At 34.0% G+C, this 26,634-nt stretch overlaps 1 protein-coding gene across 4 annotated transcripts in view; it reads right to left on the minus strand.

The window, feature by feature from the left end:
* Positions 1 to 13,562, minus strand: part of LOC123538593 (uncharacterized) — a 43,659-nt gene extending 30,097 nt beyond the window's left edge. For 2 of the 4 annotated variants that reach the window (XM_053533088.1, XM_053533089.1), the window contains exons 1-6: positions 13,284 to 13,562; positions 5,670 to 6,293; positions 5,344 to 5,432; positions 4,841 to 4,966; positions 3,881 to 4,003; positions 3,616 to 3,693 (exon numbers count right to left, since the gene is read on the minus strand). In XM_053533088.1, the coding sequence (XP_053389063.1) occupies positions 3,616 to 3,693; positions 3,881 to 4,003; positions 4,841 to 4,966; positions 5,344 to 5,432; positions 5,670 to 6,262 (1,009 nt within the window). In that variant the 5' untranslated portion in view covers positions 6,263 to 6,293; positions 13,284 to 13,562. The remainder of the gene's footprint in view (positions 1 to 3,615; positions 3,694 to 3,880; positions 4,004 to 4,840; positions 4,967 to 5,343; positions 5,433 to 5,669; positions 6,294 to 13,283) is intronic. The other 2 variants (XM_045322805.2, XM_045322804.2) reach the window with 2 other exon arrangements.
* Between the last annotated feature and the right edge of the window lie 13,072 nt (positions 13,563 to 26,634).

Below are 26,634 nucleotides of genomic sequence, written 5' to 3' on the forward strand. Positions count from 1 at the left end.
TTTTTTAAATTTCTAAATAAGAGTTTTCTTCTGGAAACCTACAACTTTCTATAAGTGATGCAGGTTTTTTAAGTAGAAAGTATGTACACCAGTTTTGGCGGGTATACGTCGATTGTATTGTTTACGTAAACGTCACTTCCGTGATTCCATTAAACGTTACTTATCTTATGTATTTGTTAGCCAGAGTAATTGCAAAATATGTAATCTAAGAATTGCGCATGTGACTTGATAAAGGCCCCTGGCCGAAACGTTGTCGCAATTAGAATAGTGATAATAAAGTAAAATATGAGAAGCAATCCCTATGGATATATATTAAATAAATACTGTAAAATTCCCAAATAACTTAGCTTTATTTTATTCTAACTAATGAAATACGGTATTCTATCAGTTAAATATTTTCATATCTCATCGCTCACACTGTGAAAATATGAAATCTATATTTTCACACTGTGAGAGATATGAGCTCCGCCCCCTCATACATTGTGTATGAATTTTAAATTATTTGCTTAAAACAGGATGAAAATTATAGTCGCACTTTGTTCTTTATAATATATTTCTCGATTCAAATTATTTTACTTAAAGAGAATTTCATACTGTTATGCAGCAAAATATAAAACAAAATGGAACTTTATGTTGCATGCGTCTTTATAACGTCACAGCACGTCTGACGTCATGTCTGTTTACACGTCTCTGTTTCCCGCGCTGAGATTAAAACAGTTGCAAAATGCATTTCTCATCGTAATTGAGCATAAAATAAAAAGAAAATTTGTTTGTTTTTCATGAATATGGAATATATCTCACCTCGAAGTGAGAAAATTTTCACATTTTCACTCGCGCTACGCGCTCGTAAAAATATCTGAAATTTTCTCACTTCTCAGTGAGATATATTCCATATTCACTCAAAACAAACAAATATCCTCTATATATACAGTACCAATAAAAGTAACACAATCAAAAAGGTTTAAAATTAGCATAAATTAACTTTAAAAAGCAGTATCCGGAATTTCCCTGGGATAAAAGGTCTATACCTCATATTATAGGTATTAAATGTGGCCAAAAAAAAAAAAAAAAAAAAAAAAAACAATGCCAACAATGTAATCAATCAATCTTTCAAATAAAATAAAAAAAATAAAATTATTACACACGAAAAAGGAAACCTTCTTTCTGGTGAAAACGAAAGGAATTTTCAGTGATCTCCGACACAAATTGCATTCTTTTCTGCACTTTGATTTCTTTCCTGCTTCTTTATTTTAGTGAAACTTATTTTTCTGAGTAATCTGATGCCATTTTTATTGGCCAGAGCAGACATTTAAAATAAAAATTTGAAATTTTGCAAATCGAAAGGAAAAATTCTTCATTTACGACATACGCTGTCCACTGCACTCACACAAAGCCATAAAAATTACTGAATAGAACAACATATTGGATAATTAAAATCATTATGTTGTGTGCTTGATACGATTATATCAGCCGGTCGACCGTTGCGATCTATAGCAACTTTATTATCATTGCCGAGGCTTTGTTTGGGCCAAAGCAAAATTTTATATGTGTTTTATTGCATTAAAAATAAATGAGAAAAAAAAATCATTAACTCGTTTGTTAATATTTATATATAAAATGCTTTAAATAAGCAGAAATTATAAGTATTGAATATGTATGGTGATTTAATGAAATTTAAAACAGGTATTTTACCAAGAATTTTAAATGTTTACTTTCGTTTTCCATGTTTGTCATCCGTTTTCGCGACCGTGATTATCAGGCATTTTTATCATTTGTTTTACAAGATTTTTAGTGCAATCTAAATGAAAAGCCAATAAGATGTCTGCATTTAAGAAAAATATGACAACTAAAAGCAGCTCGTATTTTGAAGCATTTTTCGAGAATAAAAACATGCAAAGGCACCAAACCGCACCAACTTTTAGGCAATGGGCAAAAACAGACAACTAAAGAATGAATTGCTTAAAAAAATCTGTAATGTCCTATGCACTTGTTTTAGATAAAGTCTGAGGAAGTTGCATTTATAACAATATACCTTGACCCATGAAAAGCTGATCTTGACTCTTGAAAATCTGGTTTTACCTCGAAAATCTAAGCAGAAGAGTCAGTGACCCTTTGAGTTTTACAGAAAAACCTGACGTAATTCTGACTGGATGGCAGTTATATCAAAGATGGCAGCGCCTATGTTGCCGGCTTTATCAGATTTAGGGCTTCGGTTTAAAGTTTGTTTGCATTATAAAACGGCCACAAACTTACTTACAACGGTTCCAGATCACAAATTAGTTGATGACATATTTCAGCAGATTTTGATTAACCTATTGTGTGGATGGATAGTGTCAAACATAATCTGTTTCATATTATAGTTTGCATTTTTTAATATTAAAATGATAGTGTCTGACAGGTATTTTCAATGGTTAATTCTTAAGAGGCAGTATCAGTGTTTGGGGAGAAAACTAGCTTCAAATAATAATTGCATTTGGATAATGGATTAATTAAATTTAAACCGCTACACACATCTCCGGAAACTTTAATTTTAAGTTTAAGGTTCTTGTGAAGTCTTTTTATTTAAACATTTCAGAAACATTCATATGTGAAAATCTGATAAGAAAAGAGATATAAATCTGCTTTTATTTCAAAATATTATAGATTTTTCTTCCTACCTACCTACCCTGTTTTTAGACAGGAGACTGAAAACATACCTATTTTTGGCCTTATGGATATCTAAAACATGTTTACCGTTTCTAAGAACAACAGAATGGTAATTAAAATATGTACCGGAACCGTAAAGTCATCACATATGAAAACAATCCATTTAGTTGACGTGTTATGTTTTTATTGCAAGAATAGCGACAATACACGTTTGTTTTGTGTATAACGTCTGTAGAAGCCCTTGGGGGTATATTTGTAACCTCGACGATTTTTGGAATTACTAATCGGTATGTTTTTATATTATATTTCACGGAATTCAAATAAGTCAGCGTTGAAAACGGTTCGTACACAAAATAACTCGTACGTAATATTAATATTCATGATTACCAAACTTTTAAGTGATACACAAAAATAGGGTAAAAATCATGTCTGTAATTACTACAAATAAAAATAATTGTTTCAAAAAAGCTTGAATACATGCTTTTCGAAGTGTCGTTGATTTGCTCGCCCAGATAATGGGTTTTCAACATGTTGACCATTTCCAAGAACAACAGAATTGTGAATAAAAACTTGTACCGTAGTCAAAATGATACATTTAATCTTCATGCCATGTTGTTTGTTTGCTTTTTTTTGCAAGAATAGCGGTCCTTTGGATATGCTGGTCCTGGTCAAAACGTACCCAAACCGTAATGTACCCAAAAGAGTCAAAATATACCTACTTACTTTGAATATATAATATACACTTTTCCATGTATCATGTTTAGTAACTATTGATGATATTGTTTAATATTTTCAATAAGTTTCAACTATTAAGTGATACTTAATCACAGGGTTAAATTAATAGATTAATCAATACAGAACCCGACTTCAAGCTGAAAGATTATTTGCTAACCTTTTCACTGGAATAATATTTCCTCTAAAACATGTGTCTCGATTTATGAACACAATGGTTAAGAACTGTTTACTTACATTTCGATGTCTGTACTGCAGCAGCAGCCATCACTAACCCTCCGAATATAGGACTCGGACCTTCCGGTGTGATATCATCTAAAATATTTCAAGATTAGTTGTTAAGATATCTAGATTATCAGCTTATATTTCTAAAGCATGCATAAGTCTATTATTTAGTATTTCAGCTACTGATTCTGACGTTCATAATACTAATATCACGTATATATTATCAATCATAGTAAACGCCTTTATATAACAAAGTGACAAAACAAAGTGACAAAACCTAAGATTCCTCTGAGGCTCTCCAAATTCTTTGTCAGTCTCTTTTGAACTTTTGTTTCTTTACCAAATGTAACGACAGCAATATTGTCATGATGCGCGTCTTGCTCCTTTAGTTCATCCATGCCTTCAAATAATATAAAAAAATATATTGAATGTCATAATTGAATACAAAACTATTTTCCTTAAAGTAATTCTGCATACTAGTATTCGGAACATTTTTTTTACAAGGTAGAATTTGATTAAACATTGACTGTTCAAAACTTCATCATATACGAAGGATGTTCGGCAAATAAGAATGATATGATCAGGTGTTTGCTATTTGTACACTAGTGTGAAATAGTTGAACATCAAGCAAGTTTTCATAATAGGAGTTTTTTTTGGAAAATCACGAATGTAATCAAATGTTTGTAAAATGAAAGTGTTCTACTATATAGATCTTGCTAAAATGTCAAACATATCGTGTATAATTTGAACATAAACTCTATAGGCCTATACGCTTGTTTTGATATATTTGTCCATGATAAATTTAACTCGCAGTCCAAATTGATTGTAAGATATCATTTGGAATTATTGCACGTGCTAATATTTTATCATCATAATATTATCTCTATCTTCAGAAAGATAGTAACGTTCACATCACTTTAAATGTACACACAGGTTGCCATTTATTCAAAAGATGATATTCATTTCTGTATGCCTAATCCCTGCTTTATTCAAAGTTAACCGAATAAATGACATTACGTCGTTACTTCCAGTTTATCAAACGTGCAGAACTACCTTTGAAAATATTGAAAAGGAATTAAAGTGCGATATTAAGTATAGATGAATTCTTAAAAGCGTAAGTCTTGTGTCAAACAACTGTACATGTACCTAGATACTTTCTAGATTTTGTGTGTTCTCATTGATACTGCCAAGAATTTAATAAAAATATTTAATTTATAGTTTCACTTTAATACTTTACCATCAAGAAATTCATTGTAAAATTGCTTCACTTGAGACCAGGCATTTCCTTCATTCATACTACCAGACGTATCAATACAAAGAACTGCGTGTGTCCCATGCCTTTTTCCAACACCTTCTTTTCTTCCTTGAAAAATATAAATATTATTTTCGGTATTTCTTAGTTACTAGGTTCAGTATATTAATGTACATCTAGATATCACTTAATGCAGACGTACGATACTTGAAAACAGCGTCAGTCACACTTCTGGCCTGTCTTTGTATTTGTACAGAAACAAGTGATCAATACCGCTAAAGTCTCATTATTTTCAGCATTTTGTAAAAGAGTAGTATGGTCTTATAATCTGAAATTATATAGTTGATGATGTGGGTTTTACCTGTATTGACCATCATCCCAAAATAAGCGACTAAACCCATTGCATTTTAAAACAAACGGGTATTTTCTATTAAATCTCATTGAGCTGTTAAGTTAATCTATATGGTAAGTAAAAAGACAATTCCTACCTTCATCTATTTCTTGATCTGCTAAATTGCGCCAGGTAGACTCGATGAACTTATCTTCTTTGTATATTTTTGGATATCCTACTACATCTCTGAAAAAAGTTATACACACTTTCCAAATAGACTTGTGTTCTTCATTTAAATTTCTGAAATAAATCAGTTAGTTGCCTAGAAGATACATTTTTAAGGCAATTTGTCTTTTATAAATTTATTCTCCATCTCCTGGAGGCGAGGCACATTGAAATGCATTCATTTTAATAACATAATTATTTGAAATATGGAAACAATATCGAATCATTACTAGAACTGAATCGACGATAATCACTTACGTCGAAGGTGTATCACCATGAAAATTCGCCACGTCCATTACTGTTTCCTGCTCTGTCTCTATCGCAGTTTCTGTAGATTGTCCAAACGTAGGCTGTGGATCAGGTATACCGCTTCGTCGTCTGGTACCGAAGTCCTTGTATATCGTTGAAGCATCGGGGTCACCTTTTATCATGAACGTTTTAATAAGCCGCTTTTCCAATGACATTAATGTTTTAATATCACTTTCATATTGCCCATTTGCGACCGTTAGATGTTCTATCAATGATTGTTTATTTTCGAGCATTTCAACGAGAATCTTGTTAGATTCTAACAGTGCTTCTATTTTATATCCCTTCATTTCATTGGCGACCGATTGGTTTATAAATTCGGACATCATTTGAATCATTGTTGGTTTCAAATTGTCTTGGAAGTTTTCATCATCGAATAACTCGAGAACATTCTCAGCCAAGTAAGGCATATTCAGGCTTGGACTTGCACATTTCTCAGCTTTAATCGTTTTGTCTGCCGCAGTTTCGTCTTCTTCTCCTCCACTAGTACACTTCTCCAGTATAGGGGTTTGTTCGCGTTCGTCTGATGCGACCTTCTCTGCCATGATCTCGTGTATTAATCTGACTATACCACTGCTAAAGAGATATTAGAATGGCGGGCCAATGAACAAAACAACAGCTAATACACTGATGTCCTGTCAGCTGCATCAAATATGACGTAAAACTGCATTGATTATGTTTGTTTTATACAATAACATATATATTTATTCAACCATTTTACTAACGTGGTGTTAGTCTTTTGGAATATTCTCATGCGTGCATTTAAAACAAATCTTTTTGATGTACTATCGAGATTATTTTTTAGAATGCATCATTTACATTGATTTAGGAAATACTCAACATGGATATCACACGATTTAACAGTTTGGGGAATACGTGACTTAGAAAAAGGTAGCTTACACGGAAAAATTACCAAAAATTTCTCCGCTTCCTCAGCAAAATCAAGGTATTTCTTGATAAACCTTTGTTTTAGATGCTCTAATATATCCAATCATATGCCCTTTATCTTTCGATTTCCACTGGTACTTTGTTTCATCACTTATATTTACCTAGAACACTCGAGAATATTGAATTCTGCAGTTTTTTGGAATGACGGTACAATTTTGTTCTTAAAATATGAATCACTTGACAGTACAATCACCAGATACCAAGCCTACAAATTGACAAAAAAAAAAAAAAAAAAAAAAAAAGCTGACAAAAAGAAAATGTCGAAATGTATGAAATGGCGCTGAACACGTACACAGGCTTCAAAGACGCTGTGCACGTATAGGGGCAACTATTCAATTTTATACTATAGAAATACTAAAGTTGCCGCGTACACGTGGATATGCATATTTATATAAACACTTAAAGAAGTTCTTTTGCTTCAACTGTTAAACTTCTTTTTATGTTTTGAGGTTTTGATACACTATATTGAATGACATACGTATAAATGATAAAGTAGTTGTATTTATAAGTACAATTTTTTAACTGTATTTGTATTTCTGCATGCAATGCATTTGTATATATGTATATCTAAGCTTTAATTTGAGAAATATGAAAACCTTTGAAGTTTGTTTACATTAATATAATTATTGTTACTGTTTTAAAGATTAAGATCGCAATTAATATATAAAATTAGCTGAAAAACAGGCAGATTTATCATGACATTTATGCATGTACGGCACTAAAGCAGACGTGCTATGTCCGCATAACTTTAGTCTGAACGTTCATGAAAGCACATGTAGTTGGAAATGACAAGGAAACCTTATTTTACAATGTTGAAGGTTGACTTTATTTTTACCCCATTCTATTACATATATCATTTTCAAAAAAATTAACCGACGTCGACGATCAAGTGACAATAGCTTGTAGATTTTATTAAAACATCAGACGAACTAACATGTAACGAAAATGGAATAGACCTTTTTCCTCTATATCAGTCACAGTTATCGAAAATTGTTAAATGCGAATGAAATATTGTAGCGGTTATTAGAAATGCATAATGAATAAGTATAACAGCCCAAATCTGAGTGACCGAGTTTAATTTGAACCATACGATTCCAGTCATACAGGCGTAAATACATAGTTTTTCGGTTAATTATTTTTGCCGTATTCTTAGATATTTGCTTTCTTAACAACAGAGATATTCAGGTCGGGTGATGCTATCCCCATGGTAAAATTTGAATAGCTAAAATTCAAGAGGATTAATTGGATCGATTTTATGCATGAACTGGTATTTTAAAGAATGCGGGAAATCTTAAGTTTTCAAAAATGTTTCCAAATATAGTTGTGGAAATGGTCATTGAGCTAAAACTAGATAGGTTCTGCCTATTTTGCATTGTTATTTCTTAGTGCCTCTAAGTCGTTCTACGTACGGTAAACTGTGAATGAAATATATCATTAGAGCGGTGAATGAGCACATTTTAAAATGCTCGCCAAAAGTGCTTTTTTAACAATTGTATCAAAACATATTTGCGATTGACAATAATATGTCACTGAAGAGGAGCTCAGATGAGCCAAGAATGTAGCACAGAGCGTATGAATACCAAAACAATTTCCGGGGGAACATTCCTTCAGACCAAACTTTATTATCTTGTCTACGCATCCACTTCAGGTAAGGTACGTCCCTGCGAGAGAAAATAAATCTACCGAATCAGTTTCCTTAATTTATTCACAACACAAAGACAAAGTACACTCAACAAAATTCTTAATTGGTCAGTTTATATTGTATTACTATTTTGTTAATAATGTATGTATTCACACGAGATTTCACATACCGACATTTGAATAGGTACTGCAGCTAATTAATGATTTATTTTTGGAGACTCACAGCCAAAGTAACCGCATTAGGCGTTTTGACTTACATTACATATTTTGCACGTGCAGGGCATGTGTACCAACATGCATGTGTTCGTTTACACGTTTGGCATTACTGACAAAAGTCCTACTAGAAAAACACATATCTTGGTGAAATTGACACAAAAGCAACGCGATCAAGCTGTCGGAATGTTGCTAGCCGGGACACATTTACGACACGTGTGTAATTATTTTTGCAATTTCAAAGGTATTTTGATATACAAATGTAATTTGTTAGTAGCTGTTACTTTGATGGCTATTTCCATTTTTAACCTTATTTCCGTTTACAACAACCTTCAATCGTTTGCTATCTACCATCCGCGCTCTTTTGGCAAAATTTAACCCAAGGACAATTCATTGAAGTGACCGATTTATGAGTTTTGTTGTAAATTTCCGAAAGCCCGGGCGCGTTGCTCTTGTGTCAATTTCACAATGATATGTGTTTTCCTAGTAGGACTTTCGTCAGTAATGCCAAAAATGTTCACTAACAAGTGCATATTGGTGTGCATGCCCTGCACGTGCAAAATATGCAATATTGGTCAAAACGCCTAATGCGTTACGCTGGCCATGAGTCGTCCAAAAATAAATCAATAATTAGCTGCAGTACCTATTCAAATGTCGGTATGTGAAAGTTTTTGTAAATACATCCATTATTAACAAAATAGTAATACAATATAAACTGATCAATTACGAATTTTGTTAAGTGTATATTATTCCAAGCTCCTTCAGTGCTCCTCCTATATAAGTATTGGATTCAAAAAAGTTTCCTTATGTTTAGGAAAAACACTAAAGGAGTTAAGCGCTCTGTTTAAGCGAGATAAGTCTGTCCAGCCTAACAATACAAACTCTGTATATGATATTGGATGTTGTCTCTGTGTGCTTAAATGTAATTTCAAGGTCGTGCCTCGCGTAATCCTGTATGTTGAAGATTATATACAAATCTCCGAAAATTATCCATGTTCATTTATATCTTAAATATTTACGTTTCAAAATATACCGCCATACCTATAAACTATACGGTCAATAGATCCACACCATATTAAGCATACCAAATACAAATACCAGTCATGCTACGAGTCGAATATTTTCATTCAATATTTTTTCTTATTTTAGTTATAATAATTATTTTTGTTATTATTATTATTATCATCATCATTATTATTTAAATGTTATTTCTACTAATGCAATGCTTATCAAATATTACCAAAGGGCATCTTTCTCTTCACTAATTCACCTCTGTTGCTTTCCTTGCATGCAGCGAACAACTGAGGTTTCCCCTGCGTCAATCGGGTTATTCTTTTTGGGGCCCTATGAAGGGAGTTTGGAATAATATATTATTCCAAGCTCCTTCAGTGTCCCTCCTATATAAGTATTGGAGTCAGAAAACTGTAAGCCAACTTATTGTTTCCTAAACCAGAACGTCTTGGTGTGCATAGAATTGCTGGTATCCCAATCTTATATTGGCCACTCTCCAGCATATTTCAAAACTTACGAGTTTAATAAAGTACATTTATTCAAATATGCTGGCCTCACTCCTGCGCAATTCAGAACTTACAAAATTAATAGTATAACTTATCAAAATATATGCTGGCCATTTTCCAGCGTAATTCAAAACTTGCTTATCAAAATACATGCTGGCCACTCTCAAGCGTAAATCTAGACTTATAAATTCATAGGATGCTAATATAATTAAAATCCAGCGTAGTTTGAAATTTACAAATATATAGCGTGGCTTCTCTTCAACGTGGGTCGAAACATACTAATTTATACAATGCAATTATCAAAATATGCTGGCCACTCTCCAGCGTAATTCAAAACTTACGAATACACTGGCTGTTACTATTCAATATGCTGATATGTTATAATATTACCACCTGATATTAGGTCTGTCTGTACTTACATATCTTGTCTTTCATTTGGAGGAAAATAAAATCGTTCCAAGTCCACATTTCCTTTGCCGAGCCGAATACACCCCCACTTCCCGCCCCACCCGCCGGCGCATATATTTCTCAAGGGAACTCGCAGTTTTTCTGTCATGTTCGAGTTAAAAGTAATGATAATACATTTTTTAAACGCAGTGTCCTTGTTTACAAGTTGCGTTTTGTACATTATTTCATTTGGAAAATGTTTGAATAAAGAGATATCCGTTTTAGGGGCGGGGAAAAATTGCGAAAAAGAAATGTATTTTATTGAGTGTAAAGGTTGCTAAATACGCAACACTGTAAATCATGTGAATCTTTTTTAGCAAAAAAAAAATTTCTATACTTTCATTGTTCTGTTTATATCTATAAAGGACATAATAAAAAAAAAAACGCTTGCGTGACGTTAACGCCATCAATGATTTAACAACGTCGCGATATCTAGCTAAACAACAGAAATGAAATGTAAATTTAAAAAAATAAAATCTGCCAGGAACGCCAACCCCCACTCCTTATTTCATTTTCTTGTTGAGGAATGATTAAAAGCGACTATATTTGAAAATCAAGAACTTTGACTGTTCACTTTAAATTTATATCTTGCCTAAATGTACATAGAATATTTTGAATTTTTACGCTATTTTCCTCACCCCTTTTACGGTTATGCAAACTTGTTAAAATAGTGTCTTAGTCAGTGGTATAAATTAATTCTGTTTAATGTACAACAAAAGCAGATGCAGAAACATATTTCTGATAAAAAATAGATAACTTTGTGTAGTGCTTTTTCTGTGTTTGTTTAAGATATAGAATATGTGTCTGAAGAAGCTAATAAAGACTACAAAAAATCCTTAGGAAGCATAGAAAGTAACACCGCACCCCTCCCCCAAGTTTTCTAGCACCAGCTTTAGCTAAACTCTACTATACATATAAATTGAATGGAGTCCGTAATTCAACAGCACAAGAAGCAGTAACAACATGGTACGAATACTCGTTGTATATGCAGGGATATTGGACCAGACGCTACATTTATCACAATATGTACACCCTTTCCATTTTAAGCGTGTCACTAAATGTGGCCTCATTTAAATTTTATGCCTGTATATCTGAAGGGTAGTATATCCCCTTAGTTATACGAAATCATTCATGACATTCAAACGTTCTTTTAAATATCTGTGACATGGTTTCCTCAAGCAGAGAAATTAGTGTATAATATGCAGTAAATATTTTGGGTATAGGGCATTACTTCTAATCGTAAAATGTTTGGTTTCCAAACACGTTTGAAAACACAATGGATGGCACATTCGGAGCTAATTATTATAGCCGAACGATCGGGCAGAACCTTAATGAAATTGAACTTGGACAAAAGAAAAAGTTAGATTAATTGTGAAAAGGTAATTGGCAGTGAGGCTGTCTCAGAGCATCGTTTTCTACTGGACTGTAGATTCAAATCCATAAATGCTGCATCTCTTTTTTTCATATTTATTATTTTTGCAAAACATGTTTCTTGTTCATGATTTTCTCTATATTTTACTTCTTTCTTATCTTGTAGTGCATTATATCTATCTATGACTAAAGGCGAATATTTCATGAAGAATCTATTTACTAGTTAAAACATATTTTATTTATTTATAAGTCATTACATGAATTATATACAACAACTGAGATAAGCGAACCTGACCAAATTGATTACATGTTTATCTGCTAGAAGTTTAAAAAAATAAAAATACTTTATTCTTTCTATAATTGAATACTAAAAATAATCTGAATAGTGATATAATTGTCTTATCAGTACTAAGTCAATTGTCTCACATTATATGAACAACACTGTCTTTGTACTAAAATGCTATGTGAAACACAACCACAAAAATGGCATGATACTTGTCAATACAAAATAAACCCATATCAACATTTGATTACTGATAAAACTCATCAAACATGTTTTTTCATTCACGATTCCTCATAATTAAGATTGTCTATCCCATGGTTCAATAAATGTTGACTTCACCTAAGTTTTCAATGGAAAGTGTCGGCTGCGCAGAAAGATGCGCATAAAAAACTATAGGAATTCCCTTTAAAACAGATATTTTCGTGATTCTGGTCATTGTTGTATCTATTTAAAATGTTTGCTGTTAACATCAGTATTTATCCATTTTAAAATTATTTTTGTTTTATTAATAATATAGTGATATATGCTTATTTTGAAGAAATTATAAATTATAAATTACTATCACAGAATGCGCTCACAAATTCCTTTTTTTGTTAAGATCCATATTTGAGGCAAATTAATCTTCTCCGTTATTTGTATCATACTCTTAAAAACAAGTTCAATATTATGTTATGCTGAGGCCTTATGTAATATCTATTTCAGGTCACATACTTAACCCGTCCAACATTGTCTTCATTATTATATCTTTAAATCGTCGATTTTAATGTTACAGGCGACTGTATAGTTTTATCGTTTTTCCGTCTGTTTTGGTGTTTAGTAAATCAGTGAATATATAATACCAATTCGTAGATTGTAATAGTAAGTATGTTTTTTTTGCAACCTTATCAATTTTTAAGCAGATGTTAGCATTGAAAAAGAAGCTAAAAACTGATTTTCGTATGTTCTGTAGTGTTCCTTTGCTAAGGGAAATGACCGTAAATCGATAGAAAGTGTAACATAAAGTTATCCTATATTCAACCAAATGTAATACAGTTTATGCCAAAAGTGTGACAACTCTGTGAACTTATAGTTGGTTGTTAATTTAATAAAATTTGATAATTGAATTATTAATACAAATTCAAACAATAAAATATATTTAAAACAAACCTGCTACGTAATCTTCAACCTCCTTCCTTCGTATGGTATGTAATAACTCGGGTTTAATTTATATTCTCACAAGTTCATTAAAGCATGACATTCCACGAAATAAAGAGTTTTATTTTCGGCTTAAAGGAAAACTGATCCTACACATTGTATATATGAAGCAAGTTTTGTTTGAGTTATAAAATTATTTATGTACTCTGTAGAAATATATATTAGAGCTATCTCACTGACACGGCATTACGAAGTTAACTTCTTGTCGAGGCAGAGTTCTGTGTGAAATCTTACGTAGTTTGTCTAACTGATTAACTCTCTACATAGCTTAAATAGTGTAGCAACTGGCGAATGACATAAATCAAACAAGCATTTGCAATGCATTAATTTAACTTTAGCGTTACCGTATGCAAAACACTACATTAAAGCATACAACACTTAAAGGGACACTCAGATATTTTTTAAGACATAGATCCATGCTTTATCTATGCTAAATTACTTGACCGATTTAAGGATGCAAATAGAGCCTGTTTTGTCGAATTAAAACTTGCTTTGATAATTGCTAAAGTTGAACTGCGGCATTACACTGGTTGAAAAAAGTGTAGGCAAATCCATAAGAGTCAATGAGACGTAAGCTGATTGGATAAAAAGGTCATGTTTATAATCTTAAATGTGTGTCAAAGTCAAACAATGCAATGTTTCCTGTGAAATTTGGAATAATTTACAGTGTCTATCTGAATGCATGGCTTTTTAATTCTCTATTCAGAATAGTTGATGTCAGTGGGCATGTTGCCTCTAAAAGCTATTCAACAAAGGGGGTAGGGTTGTAAGAAAATGGATTGAATAAGTCTATAAAATTGCTGCTTTCATGTTTCTGAAATGCTGTCTTTCTGAAAGAATCATTTTAATGGTCATTTTTCAATTTTAGGGTATGTGAAAGGGTCATTTCCTCTGATGGAAGTCAATAGAAAAAACAAAAGCAGTGCCTGACCTTTATTACTAAATGTGAAATCACGAAAACGTGTGACAAATTCTCCGAACAATCGTCTGTCCAAAGTACTCTAAATATCTTACCCTATCCCGGGTAAAATATCAATTACATTTAAAAAGAAAAATGAAATTTGACACTATATAGCACCGTTTTCAGGTATTTTCATAACCTGGTGTACGTAGGCAAGCTAAGCAATTAAATGGAACTTGCGCACCTATGTCATTTAACTAAGAAATAGCCCATCTGTTTCAGCTAAGCACATCAGGAAGATATAAGAAACATCGATTTCACAATATTAAAAGGATTTTATTTTTTCATCCGCTATGTTTCCACCTGTGTATCCCATAAAATAAATTGCCAATACTGCTTGAAAGGTTTACAGCACTACAGAATCTTAATACAGACATAATTATTCTATTTGAGATAGACGAATTGCACATGATTCTAATTAGCTAAAGTCTTAGAATTAATGATATATCTTTTTAAGGTCCCGTTTATATACTATATCCATTGTACGTACATACAGGTACACAATTACATTTTACATGTATAGTGTCATAACAGTGGCATTTACATTATCTACATTTTCATCTAATATATATTGCATTCTTGTAAGTATGGTAAGTAGACAAAAGCTAAATGTAGCGCGCATCTTTCAGAGACATTGCTTACTTTTTCGTCTGAGGGACCTCGGTGGCTGAGTGGTTAAGGTTGCTGAATTCAAATCACTTGCCCCCTCTACGATGTGGGTTCGAGCCTCACTCGGAGTGTTTAATTCTTCATGTGAGGAAGCCATCTAGCTGGCGTACGGAAGGTCTGTGGTCCTACACAGGTACCTGCTCGTGATGAAATTATGCACGGAGGGGCACCCGGGTTCTTCATCCACCATCAAGGCTGGAAAGTCGCCATATGACCTATACTTCTGTCAATGCGACGTTAAACCCAACAAATACAATACAATACTTTTCGTCTGAAGCACAAAAAAGGAGAAGACAGTAACAGACTGAAGAAGATATCTCTTAACTTATCGTAAGGTTGGAACATGGTATTCTTTTAAGAAAAAAAGGGGGAAAATGATCGCTTCCAACTAAATTAATACTTATTAAAAGATTTCTTATGGCCAATTACGATATGCTTGGAACTGTAAACAGACGAGACCATTTCCGATTGTGTTTTTCTAACTTGTTTTTCACTATTGGAATTTCCTTCTCTACTGTTATTCTATTACATCTTTGTATTGAGAAAATTTTTTGAAGTGTTCAAATATTGGATTGATTTCAAGTTGACACTTCATTATTTCATTTATTGTCAAATATGCTAAAAATATCTTTGTAACTTAAACAGTAGTTTAAGCCTTTAGACTTTAAAATACTGATAAGCTGGGACAATACATTTTGTAGATGTGGCCATTCCCAAAATAAGTGTTCAACAGTTTTTATATTCATGTTACAGAAGTCACAGAAGGTTTATGGTACTAATGTACATGCAAAAAGATATTTGTTGGTTGGTATAAAACCCCTTAAGAATCTGCATTGGAAATTTCTCAACAGTGTATCGATTGTTGTTGAATATGGAATACATTAACTTAGGGCTGGGTACCGCCTTAAAAAAATACCACGGTATACCACGTTTTTTTTTTCTAATTTCCACGGTATACCACCATTTTTATCGTAAGACTTACACTGTTACAGCTATGGTAGTGGTCATAAATATATTGAAAAACTCGCAGAAAGACCTAATTTATCATTAGCAACAACGAAGACTGGTTACTTGAGTAGAATTAAAGAAAAAATACACTGGAATAATAACTTGACTTATGACTAATTAGATTAATGACCCTTTGTAATTTTTACCAGCGTGTATTCGTCAAAGACGCCATATTGTCTCTAGGAAAGCACTGGGTCACATGTATATAGGCCGCGCTTGTTTGAAGTTCGATCGTGCACCCGTTTGATAAACCAGTAAAGTTTACAAATAGTATGAAGGCTTCATCAAATCGTTTTCAAACAAAAAATAATAAATTTCGACTCAACTTTTTCCATACTGTTTATTTCTTTTTGAATACATGCAAATACATACCGGGATATTTTAAAGTATCATCATTTATACAAGAAGTTGGGACTCGCCGAATTTACCAGACTCAAAGTTAAAACAGGTGGGACCATGACGTCATCCATTTACACGGAATAATCCGGAGGTTTTCGAAGGTTTTGATTGGGGATCATGCGGTCGATCATGCATGTTCAATTGTACCACTGGGTGGTTATTTTTGGAAGCTAATAATAGTAGCATGGGAATTCCAGAGATATAAATCGGAAAATCATGCATGGTGTCATTTGCTGTTACGGTAGACTACATAGACAATGTAAATTAAAAATAAACAGAAGTAGGGATAATGATGATAAAATACCGGTATTCCCTGATGGTACCATGGTATCGTACAACGGGAAGATGGTACCACGGTTACCGGTATACCGGTAATACCGCGCACCGGATACTGTACAAATGACCGCCGGTTTCTTTTTGCCACGCCGGTATTTGGCAAATTCAGCCTGTATTTATACGCGCTTCACAAAAATGAAAGCTGCTTTAAATTGTTGTATTTACTAAACTTGTTAAGTTAGTATGAAATTATTTCATATCTGCTCTAGTTTTAAATCTGTAGGGAAAGATTGCATTTGCCTTGGCAAAAACGTTTTTGGTATGGCAAATCTGTCTTTTGCCATTGCAAAATAAGAAATTTCATCATGTTGCCGTTTCATCTTTTTTTAATTTTCTGAAAACAACAACAACAACAAAAACATGTTTTCTCTATTTCTGGACATGTGCGCAGTTAGAATTATTTCTTTTCATAACTTTATCTCATTTAAAAAAAAAAAAAAATGCCATGGCAAAATATTGCCATTGGAAGTCCATGACAAAAATTGTCATGGCAAATATTCTTAAAGAAATTATGACAAACACAAAACAGTTGTTCTGTCGCTTTAGCATAGGACGTATATGGGAACGCTCAATGATACAACTTCGTTAAATGATTCAATTGACGTTAAATAATATAAAGTTGATGCTAAATGATACTACCACCCCTAAATGATACAAAATTGAGGCTCACTAAAAGTTAGAAAACTGATGGTAAATGATACAATACTTAGTTACAAAACTTGATGTTTAGCTAAAAGTCATAAATTTTTATATGTGTATATGGTAAATTTCTACATTTGTAGACAGTTTCACGTATTATTGCATATACATTTTCGAGCGTCCGGAATTAGGCGTGTACACGTAAAATTACACACGAACAATGGTGAATACGTAGCCGCACGAGTAATTTACTAAATTGCTAGTATACGTCTATCTATATATTTTCACGCACACTTGTAGGTACATCCGTATATTTAAGTGTTGATAGACTGAACGTGCATGTGTAGATTTATACCTAATTTTTATACGTGAATGTGTAATATGTAGGTACATGCAAATATAGATGTGCACGTGTAAATTTATACGTGCATGCATTATGACAAGTGCATGTATATATCTGCGCGGTGCATATAAGATATCATTTACAATTTACGCGTGCATGTTTAAAATATACATGTTGACGTGTACGCATATTTTTTAAACATGCACTTATATTTGAAATATACGAGCACGCAAAGCAATGGTATACCATACATAACCAAGCACTATTGAAAACGGGAAAAGTTTATTTTCCAATTTAAAATGTCATTTATAAAAGTTTTGTTCCATTTTTTCTCAGATTTACTAGTTTCTATCTTTTATTCTTTATCTGTGTATTATATAAACACTGCTTTAGTCTTTACAGCTCTTTATCCTTTGCAATAATGATTCTTGAGTCAAACATATTTGGTTGCATTTTTTGTAACATTTAGAATCCTTGTTTTCAGTTAACAGTAATCAATACGGTCTTGTTCTTGTAATCGATACTGGGTCTTCATTTCTGTGAATCAGTAATATGTATTTGTTCTAAAATTGAACGAATGCGCATATATATATTATGCCTTTTTCATACCAGCATTTCCAGAAAATAGTTTTTCCTTCTACTTTTATTTCAGAGTCATTCCAGATAATATGGCTTGTTTGTTTTTCTGAATCCAGTCACTATATTCCATTTTTACTTTGAACCATTAAGTTAGAATATCTTTAAGGAAAATGTTACCTTTTGTTTTATTCTCAATGAATTTCGACGTCATATTACATTAAAAAATAAGGTCATTTCTTATTTTATCTGATATTTGTTTATAAAAAACATTTCCATATACACATGTACCTTTGTTTTCATCTGAAATAAGTCTTTTGACCCAGCATGCCTTAACAGAATCTATGAAACACTGGATGTCTGTTAATTCTAGACCCCTTTTTCATAATCATCTACTAGTATACTCCCTTTCATTTACTCTGGCTTCACGTCCCATATGAGCCTGTATATATGTGTATTTACACTTCAATTGTTGTTATGGGTGATTTAAGTACAACAATAAAAGCGTATACATGTTTTGGCAGTGCGAATGTTTTAACAATTGTTACTTTACCCAGAAGTGTTAGCTCACGATTCTGCCATTATTTTAGGGAATTTTCTAAACTATAGCTCAACGATGAAGTGCACTACCGGTAAGTAAGCAAACATTGCAAACGTAAACCATAAGTTTACCATTGACATGAGTATAAGCCACTGTAGGTCTGTTTGCCAATAAAAGCAACAAGCTGATTTGAAGTTGGCTCTGTAGAAATAGAATATAATGTCGAATATCTTCTTTAAGCTAAAAGGTTGGCGAACTACGATATCAAAGCCAGAATGTTTCTTTAAGTTGACACTTTTCCATGGCGGACATGTGAGAACGAAACTTTTAGAATAAAAATAAATCTGAAGCTATATATACACTAATCGATATTTAAAAAGCCCCCTACGCCTCGAAATAAGCAGACAATATCACTCGATTTTGTTGAAATGGCAATATGTTGTCGACACGTATTTGCCTAAACTTGTGAGACAATTCAGACAATTTATAATGTCAAAGATATTGCAGTTATCGGAAACATATTTGCTTAAACTTGTGAGAAAATTGAGACAATTTGTAATGTGAATTTATTTATTTATTTATTTTGTTGGGTTTAACGTGGCACCGACACAATTTTAGGTCATATGGCGACTTTCCAGCTTTAATGGTGGAGGAAGACCCCAGGTGCCCCTCCGTGCACAATTTCATCACGAGCGGGCACCTGGGTAGAACCACCGACCTTCCGTAAGCCAGCTGGATGGCTTCCTCATGTGTGTAATGTGAAAGTTACTGCACAAAATATTTAAGGGCAGCTGGAAGTTTCATTTAGCGCATAAGCTATTATATACTCTGTAATAATTTCGAGATATCATACGTTTACTATCACTAAATAGCCAATTTTCCAAAAATAAAATCTTTATTTGAACGTGACTAGCACGCTCGTTTTGATTTTGGATTTGTAATAGTTCTTCTAGAAATGTAGATTAAAACATGAGAACATCTTTAGTCTTGAACAAAGAATGTCAGCTTTTTAGTGTTTATGCTTATACAATCGTTTGGATTTGATTTCATTCTTATTAATTAGAATACTTATTGTCATCTTGAGGATTTAGTTTAGAACTAAAACGTATTCAAAGACAATGTTTGCACATTTGAAAATAAAGAAAAACATTTTTATATTTAAATAGAATAAAAAATTGACTTTCAATAGGCTTCGTACGACGATTGATCAAATACGACGTAGACTTCTGTCTTACATTAAAGAATGAGGACATTATCTGATTCATATAATTTAGAAAAAAGAAAGAAATATGCATATATACCAAATATGGATCGTTCAGTCATCTTTTTTTCTGATCATTTGTTTAATTAAAAGTAAGCATCCCGGATCAGGTCATTGGACGTCAAATTTGTTTTGACAATGACAGTTTATATTGAGATATCAAAATATGTTTTTAAACTAATGCGTGTAAATATTTGACACATTTTGGTTGTTATTTGCTTGAACATTTTGATTGATTTATTATGTCTTGTAAAGTTACCAAACAGATGGCTTAAATTAAATAAAAATGTCATGATAAAGAAAGTTAATTTATAAACTTTTGGTTTTGAACAAACAGTGTTGAATATTTTTAAATACAAAGGTTATGTGTATTTGTATCACTTTTTAAAAACGGAGTAAGGTCGTGAATGAAGTCGTGAAATGAAATAAATTGTATAACTGTATGATTTTATCATATTGAAACTCTTATAACAAAGTATAACCCAAACATCAAGAGTTTCGTTAAGAGATTTGTTTAGTGTATTGCTTGTCATAGACTTGCATCGTATCCTGCCATTCGATGGTCTCAATAAATTAATGGAACTGCAAACATTTTACATAATCTATGTAATGTTTTCATTTTATATTTGCATATATTCTTCTAAGACTGCGTAGAAATTACCAAAGGGTTGAGGACAAAATAAAAGCCCTGTGGATGGAAACATTTGACAAATACCATGCACCATATTATCAGAACTTAGAAAAATGGCAGAAACTGTATGAAAGTATGCAAGAGAAAGATGTAAACATTGAAAAAATAACGGCATCTATAAGACGTGAAATATAAGAACGTTGTGATATTATAGGTGCAGCATTCTTCCAGAGGTAAATATTAAGTCGAAACATTGTTGCTCGTGATTCATACTTAACACACCAATTCATCATGAAATACATATATGTAATCAGCATACCAGCGCTGCGACCACTCATTAAGGTATTCTCAATGAAAAAGAGGAAAACATGTTTTTAAATGTAATTAGTGTTTCGAATGAAACAACATTCTCCCGTAAAACATACCTGAAAGGTTTTTTTATTACAAATTAGTAACAAATATTGCTGTCAAAACAGATAACCCTCTGACCGAGCTAGGTGCGTTGTATACCCCATGCTTTGTAGCTTACATTTCTGTTTCTTAATGTTACTTCTTTCTTTGATTTATTATAGAATTTCAATACATTATATAAACTATATTGGAATTGTTCCAATTGGACATGCATGCCCCAACATACTGTGCCAAAGGTATTTGTATAGACCATGTTCACATGAAAGATGTTCAACTAAATGTTGAAGCAAATTGTATTCAGATAAGGTTGCGCATATGAGCAATTTTGAATCCATTCATTCAAAATGTGTACGAGGAGTTAATCACACCACATTACTGTACTATGACCTTTTCTGTGAAATTAAGGAAGGGACGTTTGAGAAGTTGGACACACAAGATTTTTCTCTGTATTCTATATAGCAACACTAACAAAGGGTCATAACTGCAGTAAAAACGGTCACAGAAAATATCCCTTCCTTAATGGTAATCTGCACATCAAGCTTGTTCATCTGTGAAGGTTTGAAACAAATCATGCTAATAGTGTTGGAGAAGTTGGACACACAAAACTTCGAGACTACGGACGGACGGAGACGGTATGGACGCATGGACAGCAGCAACGCTATATGTCCCCACATAAACGTGGGGCCATAATAACCGTTATGTGCGAATGCATTCCAGTTGGCTTGCGGAAGGTCGATGATTGTATTTACCCAGGTGGTAGGCTTGTCTTAAGTAATGTCAGGAGGAATATTTGGATTCTTTATTCATTGGCTAAAGCTAGAAACATACCATTAGACATGCACTTTATCCGTATGCTGGGCGACTTGCAGATCAAAACCATTTCTTGATGTGAGAACTTTTGCAAGTTGGGAAATAGGACTGGTTCAAACCGATAGTGGACATGTGTCTGTATACTTGGCCCTAATTTACACAAATTAAAAATTTTAAAAATGCCATGTCTATCTTTTTGAAAACAATGTCTTATAACTGCTAAAATACATAATTTATTGACAGGTTTCATCCGTATATGTGCATTTATGACCAAGAGGAGGAGCCAGCGCAACAGAGGAGGCACTAAGAGCCAGAGGCTGAGCCATTGCTTTGATTTTTAGGTGTTTATATATAACGCTTTTATGTTATCAATACGTTATCCATTTTCCTTAAACTTTACTGAGACATATTAACGATTGTTTTCTAAATTATACCATGTCTAATGGCGCGAAGCCGTCTTTCCTGGGAAGAACCAGTACAGGCCTCTAAGATAGGTGGGAGAGCATCTCAGAAATTTCCAGTGCCTGGACAGGGATTCGAATCCCGGACCTCTGGATTGAGAGTCAAGCTTGTCACCACTAGACCAACTGCCTACCTTAAAGTGGACTCTTTGACTCAATGGTTAGACCATTGGCCTTCCGCCCGTGCGACCCTCAGGCACTTGGGATTTTTCGCCTACCATTCCTCGATTTTTGATATTCGATATGATGCTTGTAAAAATACAAAATTATGATGATACACATTTTTATTGATGTTCTTTTATCGCCACATGAACTAGCTCGGAAGTTGCGACAGAGCGATCTACCGCATACCTTATAAGATGTAGATCTGTTGTTTACAAGGCGTGCACTATCGTTATTTGATAACGCTACATAATAATAACAACGGTCAATGACATTATTAAAAGTACTAAAACATCGCTGACATCGAAACCGAACTATACAAGGGTAGACCACAAAACAGGTAAACAGTTTACTTATGCTTCAACAAAAGTTAGGCGATATATTCAAGGGCAACTTTTAACTACTTCTAGGAAGCTAGTCTCGTCATGTTTCCATGTGTCAAAACATAAATGTACTTTTAATAGATGCATTCAATGACGCCCTTTGTTATGAAAAGAGGAAATCATTTTCAAGTACTTCTGTGAAAAACGTTTAATTACATCATGTTTCTAGGAATTTTAACATAAATGGGCTTGCCATCAGTGTACGTTCAAGGGCGTGTATTTTTATGAAAAGGAAGGATCGTTCGAGGTGTCTGAATTTAAATCGGTCATATTTATAACTTTATTTAGATAGATAAACTAAATGGCCATGGATATATTTATGGTCCTTGGATAATATACAACACAAAGAGAAAATTACTGAGAAAAGACAGAATGTTTACCAAAGCAAACACAATAAACAAAATCCAGTGTCAAACAGTCAAACACAGACGAGGAAAAATCGTGTCAGAGGTGTCGATTTTCTTCTGTTTCTTACACGTTTACGGCGCACTGCATGCACGTCATTCCGTTTTTTACATAAGAAACAAAGGAACAGACAGTGTCACATAAAGAAATAAAATTAAGGTTGAACAAGCATATCCGATGAATTGGTACCGGTGTAACAGCCCAGCTTTACCTCCAGTCAGTTTTTTCCCCGGGGAAAAATCCAACCAGTTGATTTTTCCCCCGGTGAACAAATCAACCGGTTGGTTTTTCTCCCCCCTGGTTGTTCCCCCCCCCCTCCCCCCGTAGATTTTGTGCATAAACAAGGGAGAAAAAACCAACCGGTTGGTTTTTTCTACCCCCTGGTTGGTTTTCCCCCCAGTTTTTGTACATAAACAAGGGAGAAAAATCAACCGGTTGGTTTTTTCTCCCCCCTGGTTGTTCCCCCCCCCCAAGTTTTTGTGCATAAACAAGGGAGAAAAAACCAACCGGTTGGTTTTTTCTCCCCCTTGGTTGGTTTCCCCCCCAGTTTTTGTACATAAACAAGGGAGAAAAAAAACAACCAGTTGGTTTTTTCTCACCCCTGGTTTATTTTTTTCCCCTAATAACTAAGTTTTTGTGCATAAACGAGGGAGAAAAAAACAACTGCAAAAAAAAAAGTTAGGGGGAAAAACTGACCGGTTGGTTTTTTCTCCCCCCTGGTTGGTTTCCCCACCCCCCCCCCCCCTAGATTTTGTGCATAAACAAGGGAGAAAAAACCAACCGGTTGGTTTTTTCTCCCCCCTGGTTGGTTCCCCCCTCCCCCCAGTTTTTGTACATAAACGAGGGAGAAAAAAAAAACAACCAGTGGTTTTTTCTCACCCCTGGTTTATTTTTTCCCCCTAATAACTAAGTTTTTATGCATAAACGAGGGAGAAAAAAACAACTGCAAAAAAAAATTAGGGGGAAAAACTGACCGTTTGGTTTTTTCTCCCCCCTGGTTGGTTTTTTCCCCCTAGATTTTGTGCATAAACAAGGGAGAAAAAAACAACCGGTTGGTTTTTTCTCCCCCCTGGTTGCTTTTCCCCCCAGTTTTTGTACATAAACAAGGGAGAAAAAAACAACCGGTTGGTTTTTTCTCCCCCCTGGTTGTTTTTCCCCCCAGTTTTTGTACTTAAACAAGGGAGAAAAAAACAACCGGTTGGTTTTTTCTCCCCCGTGGTTGTTTTTTCCCCCAGTTTTTGTACATAAACAAGGGAGAAAAAAAAACAACCAGTTGGTTTTTTCTCACCCCTGGTTGATTTTTTCCCCCTAATAACTAAGTTTTTGTGCATAAACGAGGGAGAAAAAAACAACTGCAAAAAAAAATTAGGGGGAAAAACTGACCGGTTGGTTTTTTCTCCCCCCTGGTTGGTTTCCCCCCCCCCCCCCCCCCCCCCCCCCCCCCCCCTAGTTTTTGTGCATAAACAAGGGAGAAAAACCAACCGGTTGGTTTTTTCTCCCCCCTGGTTGGTTTTCCCCCCACTTTTTGTACTTAAACAAGGGAGAAAAAAACAACCGGTTGGTTTTTTCTCCCCCCCCCCCTGGTTTCCCCCCCCCAGTTTTTGTACATAAACAAGGAAGTAAACAAAACAACCAGTTGTTTTTTTCTCACCCCTGGTTGATTTTTTTCCCCTAATAACTAAGTTTTTGTGCATAAACGAGGGAGAAAAAAACAACCGGTTGGTTTTTTCTCCCCCCTGGTTGTTTTTTCCCCCCAGTTTTTGTACATAAACAAGGGAGAAAAAAAACCAGTTGGTTTTTCTCACCCCTGGTTGATTTTTTTCCCCTAATAACTAAGTTTTTGTGCATAAACGAGGGAGAAAAAAACAACTGCAAAAAAAAATTAGGGGGAAAAACTGACTGGTTGGTTCTTTCCCCCCTAGTACGTATGTGTCTACATGTGTGAATAATAGTCAGTGATAGAGGAAGAAACTGACTGGTTGGTTCTTTCCCCCCTAGCAAGTATGTGTGAATATTAGATGGTAAAAGGGGAAGAAACTGACTTGTTGGTTCTTTCCCCCTAGTATGTATGTTTGTTTGTTTTGGGTTTAACGCCATTTTTCAACAGTATTTCAGTCATGTAACGGCGGGCAGTTAACCTAACTGCAAGTAACTGCCAACTTCCCCACATATTGAATCAGAGGTGGAGGACTAATGATTTCAGACACAGTGTCGTTTAACAAATAGTCACGGAGAACATACGCCCCGCCAGAGGATCGAACTCGCGACCCCGAGATCCGTAGACCAACGCTCTTACCTACTAAGCTAAGCGGGCGGGCCTCTAGTATGTATGTGCCTGCATGTGTGCATAATAGGCAATGAAGGGGGAAAACACTGACTGGTTGGTTCTTTCCCCCTTAGTTTGTATGTATGTTTATGTGTGAATACTAGACACTACCGAGGGAAGAAAATGATAGGTTGGTTCTCTCAACCTTAGTATGTATGACTGTATGTACATGTGTGATTAATGTACAGTAAACTGGGAAGAAACTGACTAGCTGGTTCTTTACCCTAGTATGCATGTATCTACATGATTGTGTGAATAATAGACGGTGAAGGGGGTTGGTTCTTCCCCCCCCCCCCCCCCCCCCACCAGCCCTAGTATGTACAAGTGTATGTGCCTTCATGTGTGATTGTCTTTGCTTATTAGATGAACACTATCCTTTTCAGGGTCAAATGTTTAATAGTCAAGGTCACAGCAGACTGTAGACAATTCATTGCCCAGTTACCTCTGACTGACATTAATGGGGGCATATTCTGTTCCATCATGTTTTCAATCAGACTTTAGCAGGCACTTCTTACTTAGTAAAGTTAAATCATATTCTTCAGATAGATACATGTATAACCCCTTGACATTACAGCTAAATATTTTCATCAATAGGAATGTATTTCAAGCATAACAGTGACTGTTCCTAGTACAGAAAGAAAAACAAATAACTACCAAATATTTTTCTGACATTTTAATACAAATAAACCTTCATAAACAAGTTTTTCTTTTCAAATGATAATTACCAAGAACAGTGAAATTATATAGCAGGCTGTTAATATGATTTTTGTTTGTAGAAATGTGTAAAAATTCAAGCTCCTTTGTTATCAAAAATGCTTATTCATGAATGATAAATTACTGTGTAACTGACTTTAACCTTAGTAAAGATTTTAATACATACCAAATCAAATATTAACAATTTTACTTCACTACTATAGAATAATACTATATAACCATGTTATATTCTTGAGCTTGATAACGTCAAAGATTTCAGCCGCCTCA

The sequence above is a fragment of the Mercenaria mercenaria genome, unplaced genomic scaffold (genome assembly GCF_021730395.1).
Source record: "Mercenaria mercenaria strain notata unplaced genomic scaffold, MADL_Memer_1 contig_2019, whole genome shotgun sequence".
Lineage (NCBI taxonomy): Eukaryota > Metazoa > Mollusca > Bivalvia > Venerida > Veneridae > Mercenaria > Mercenaria mercenaria.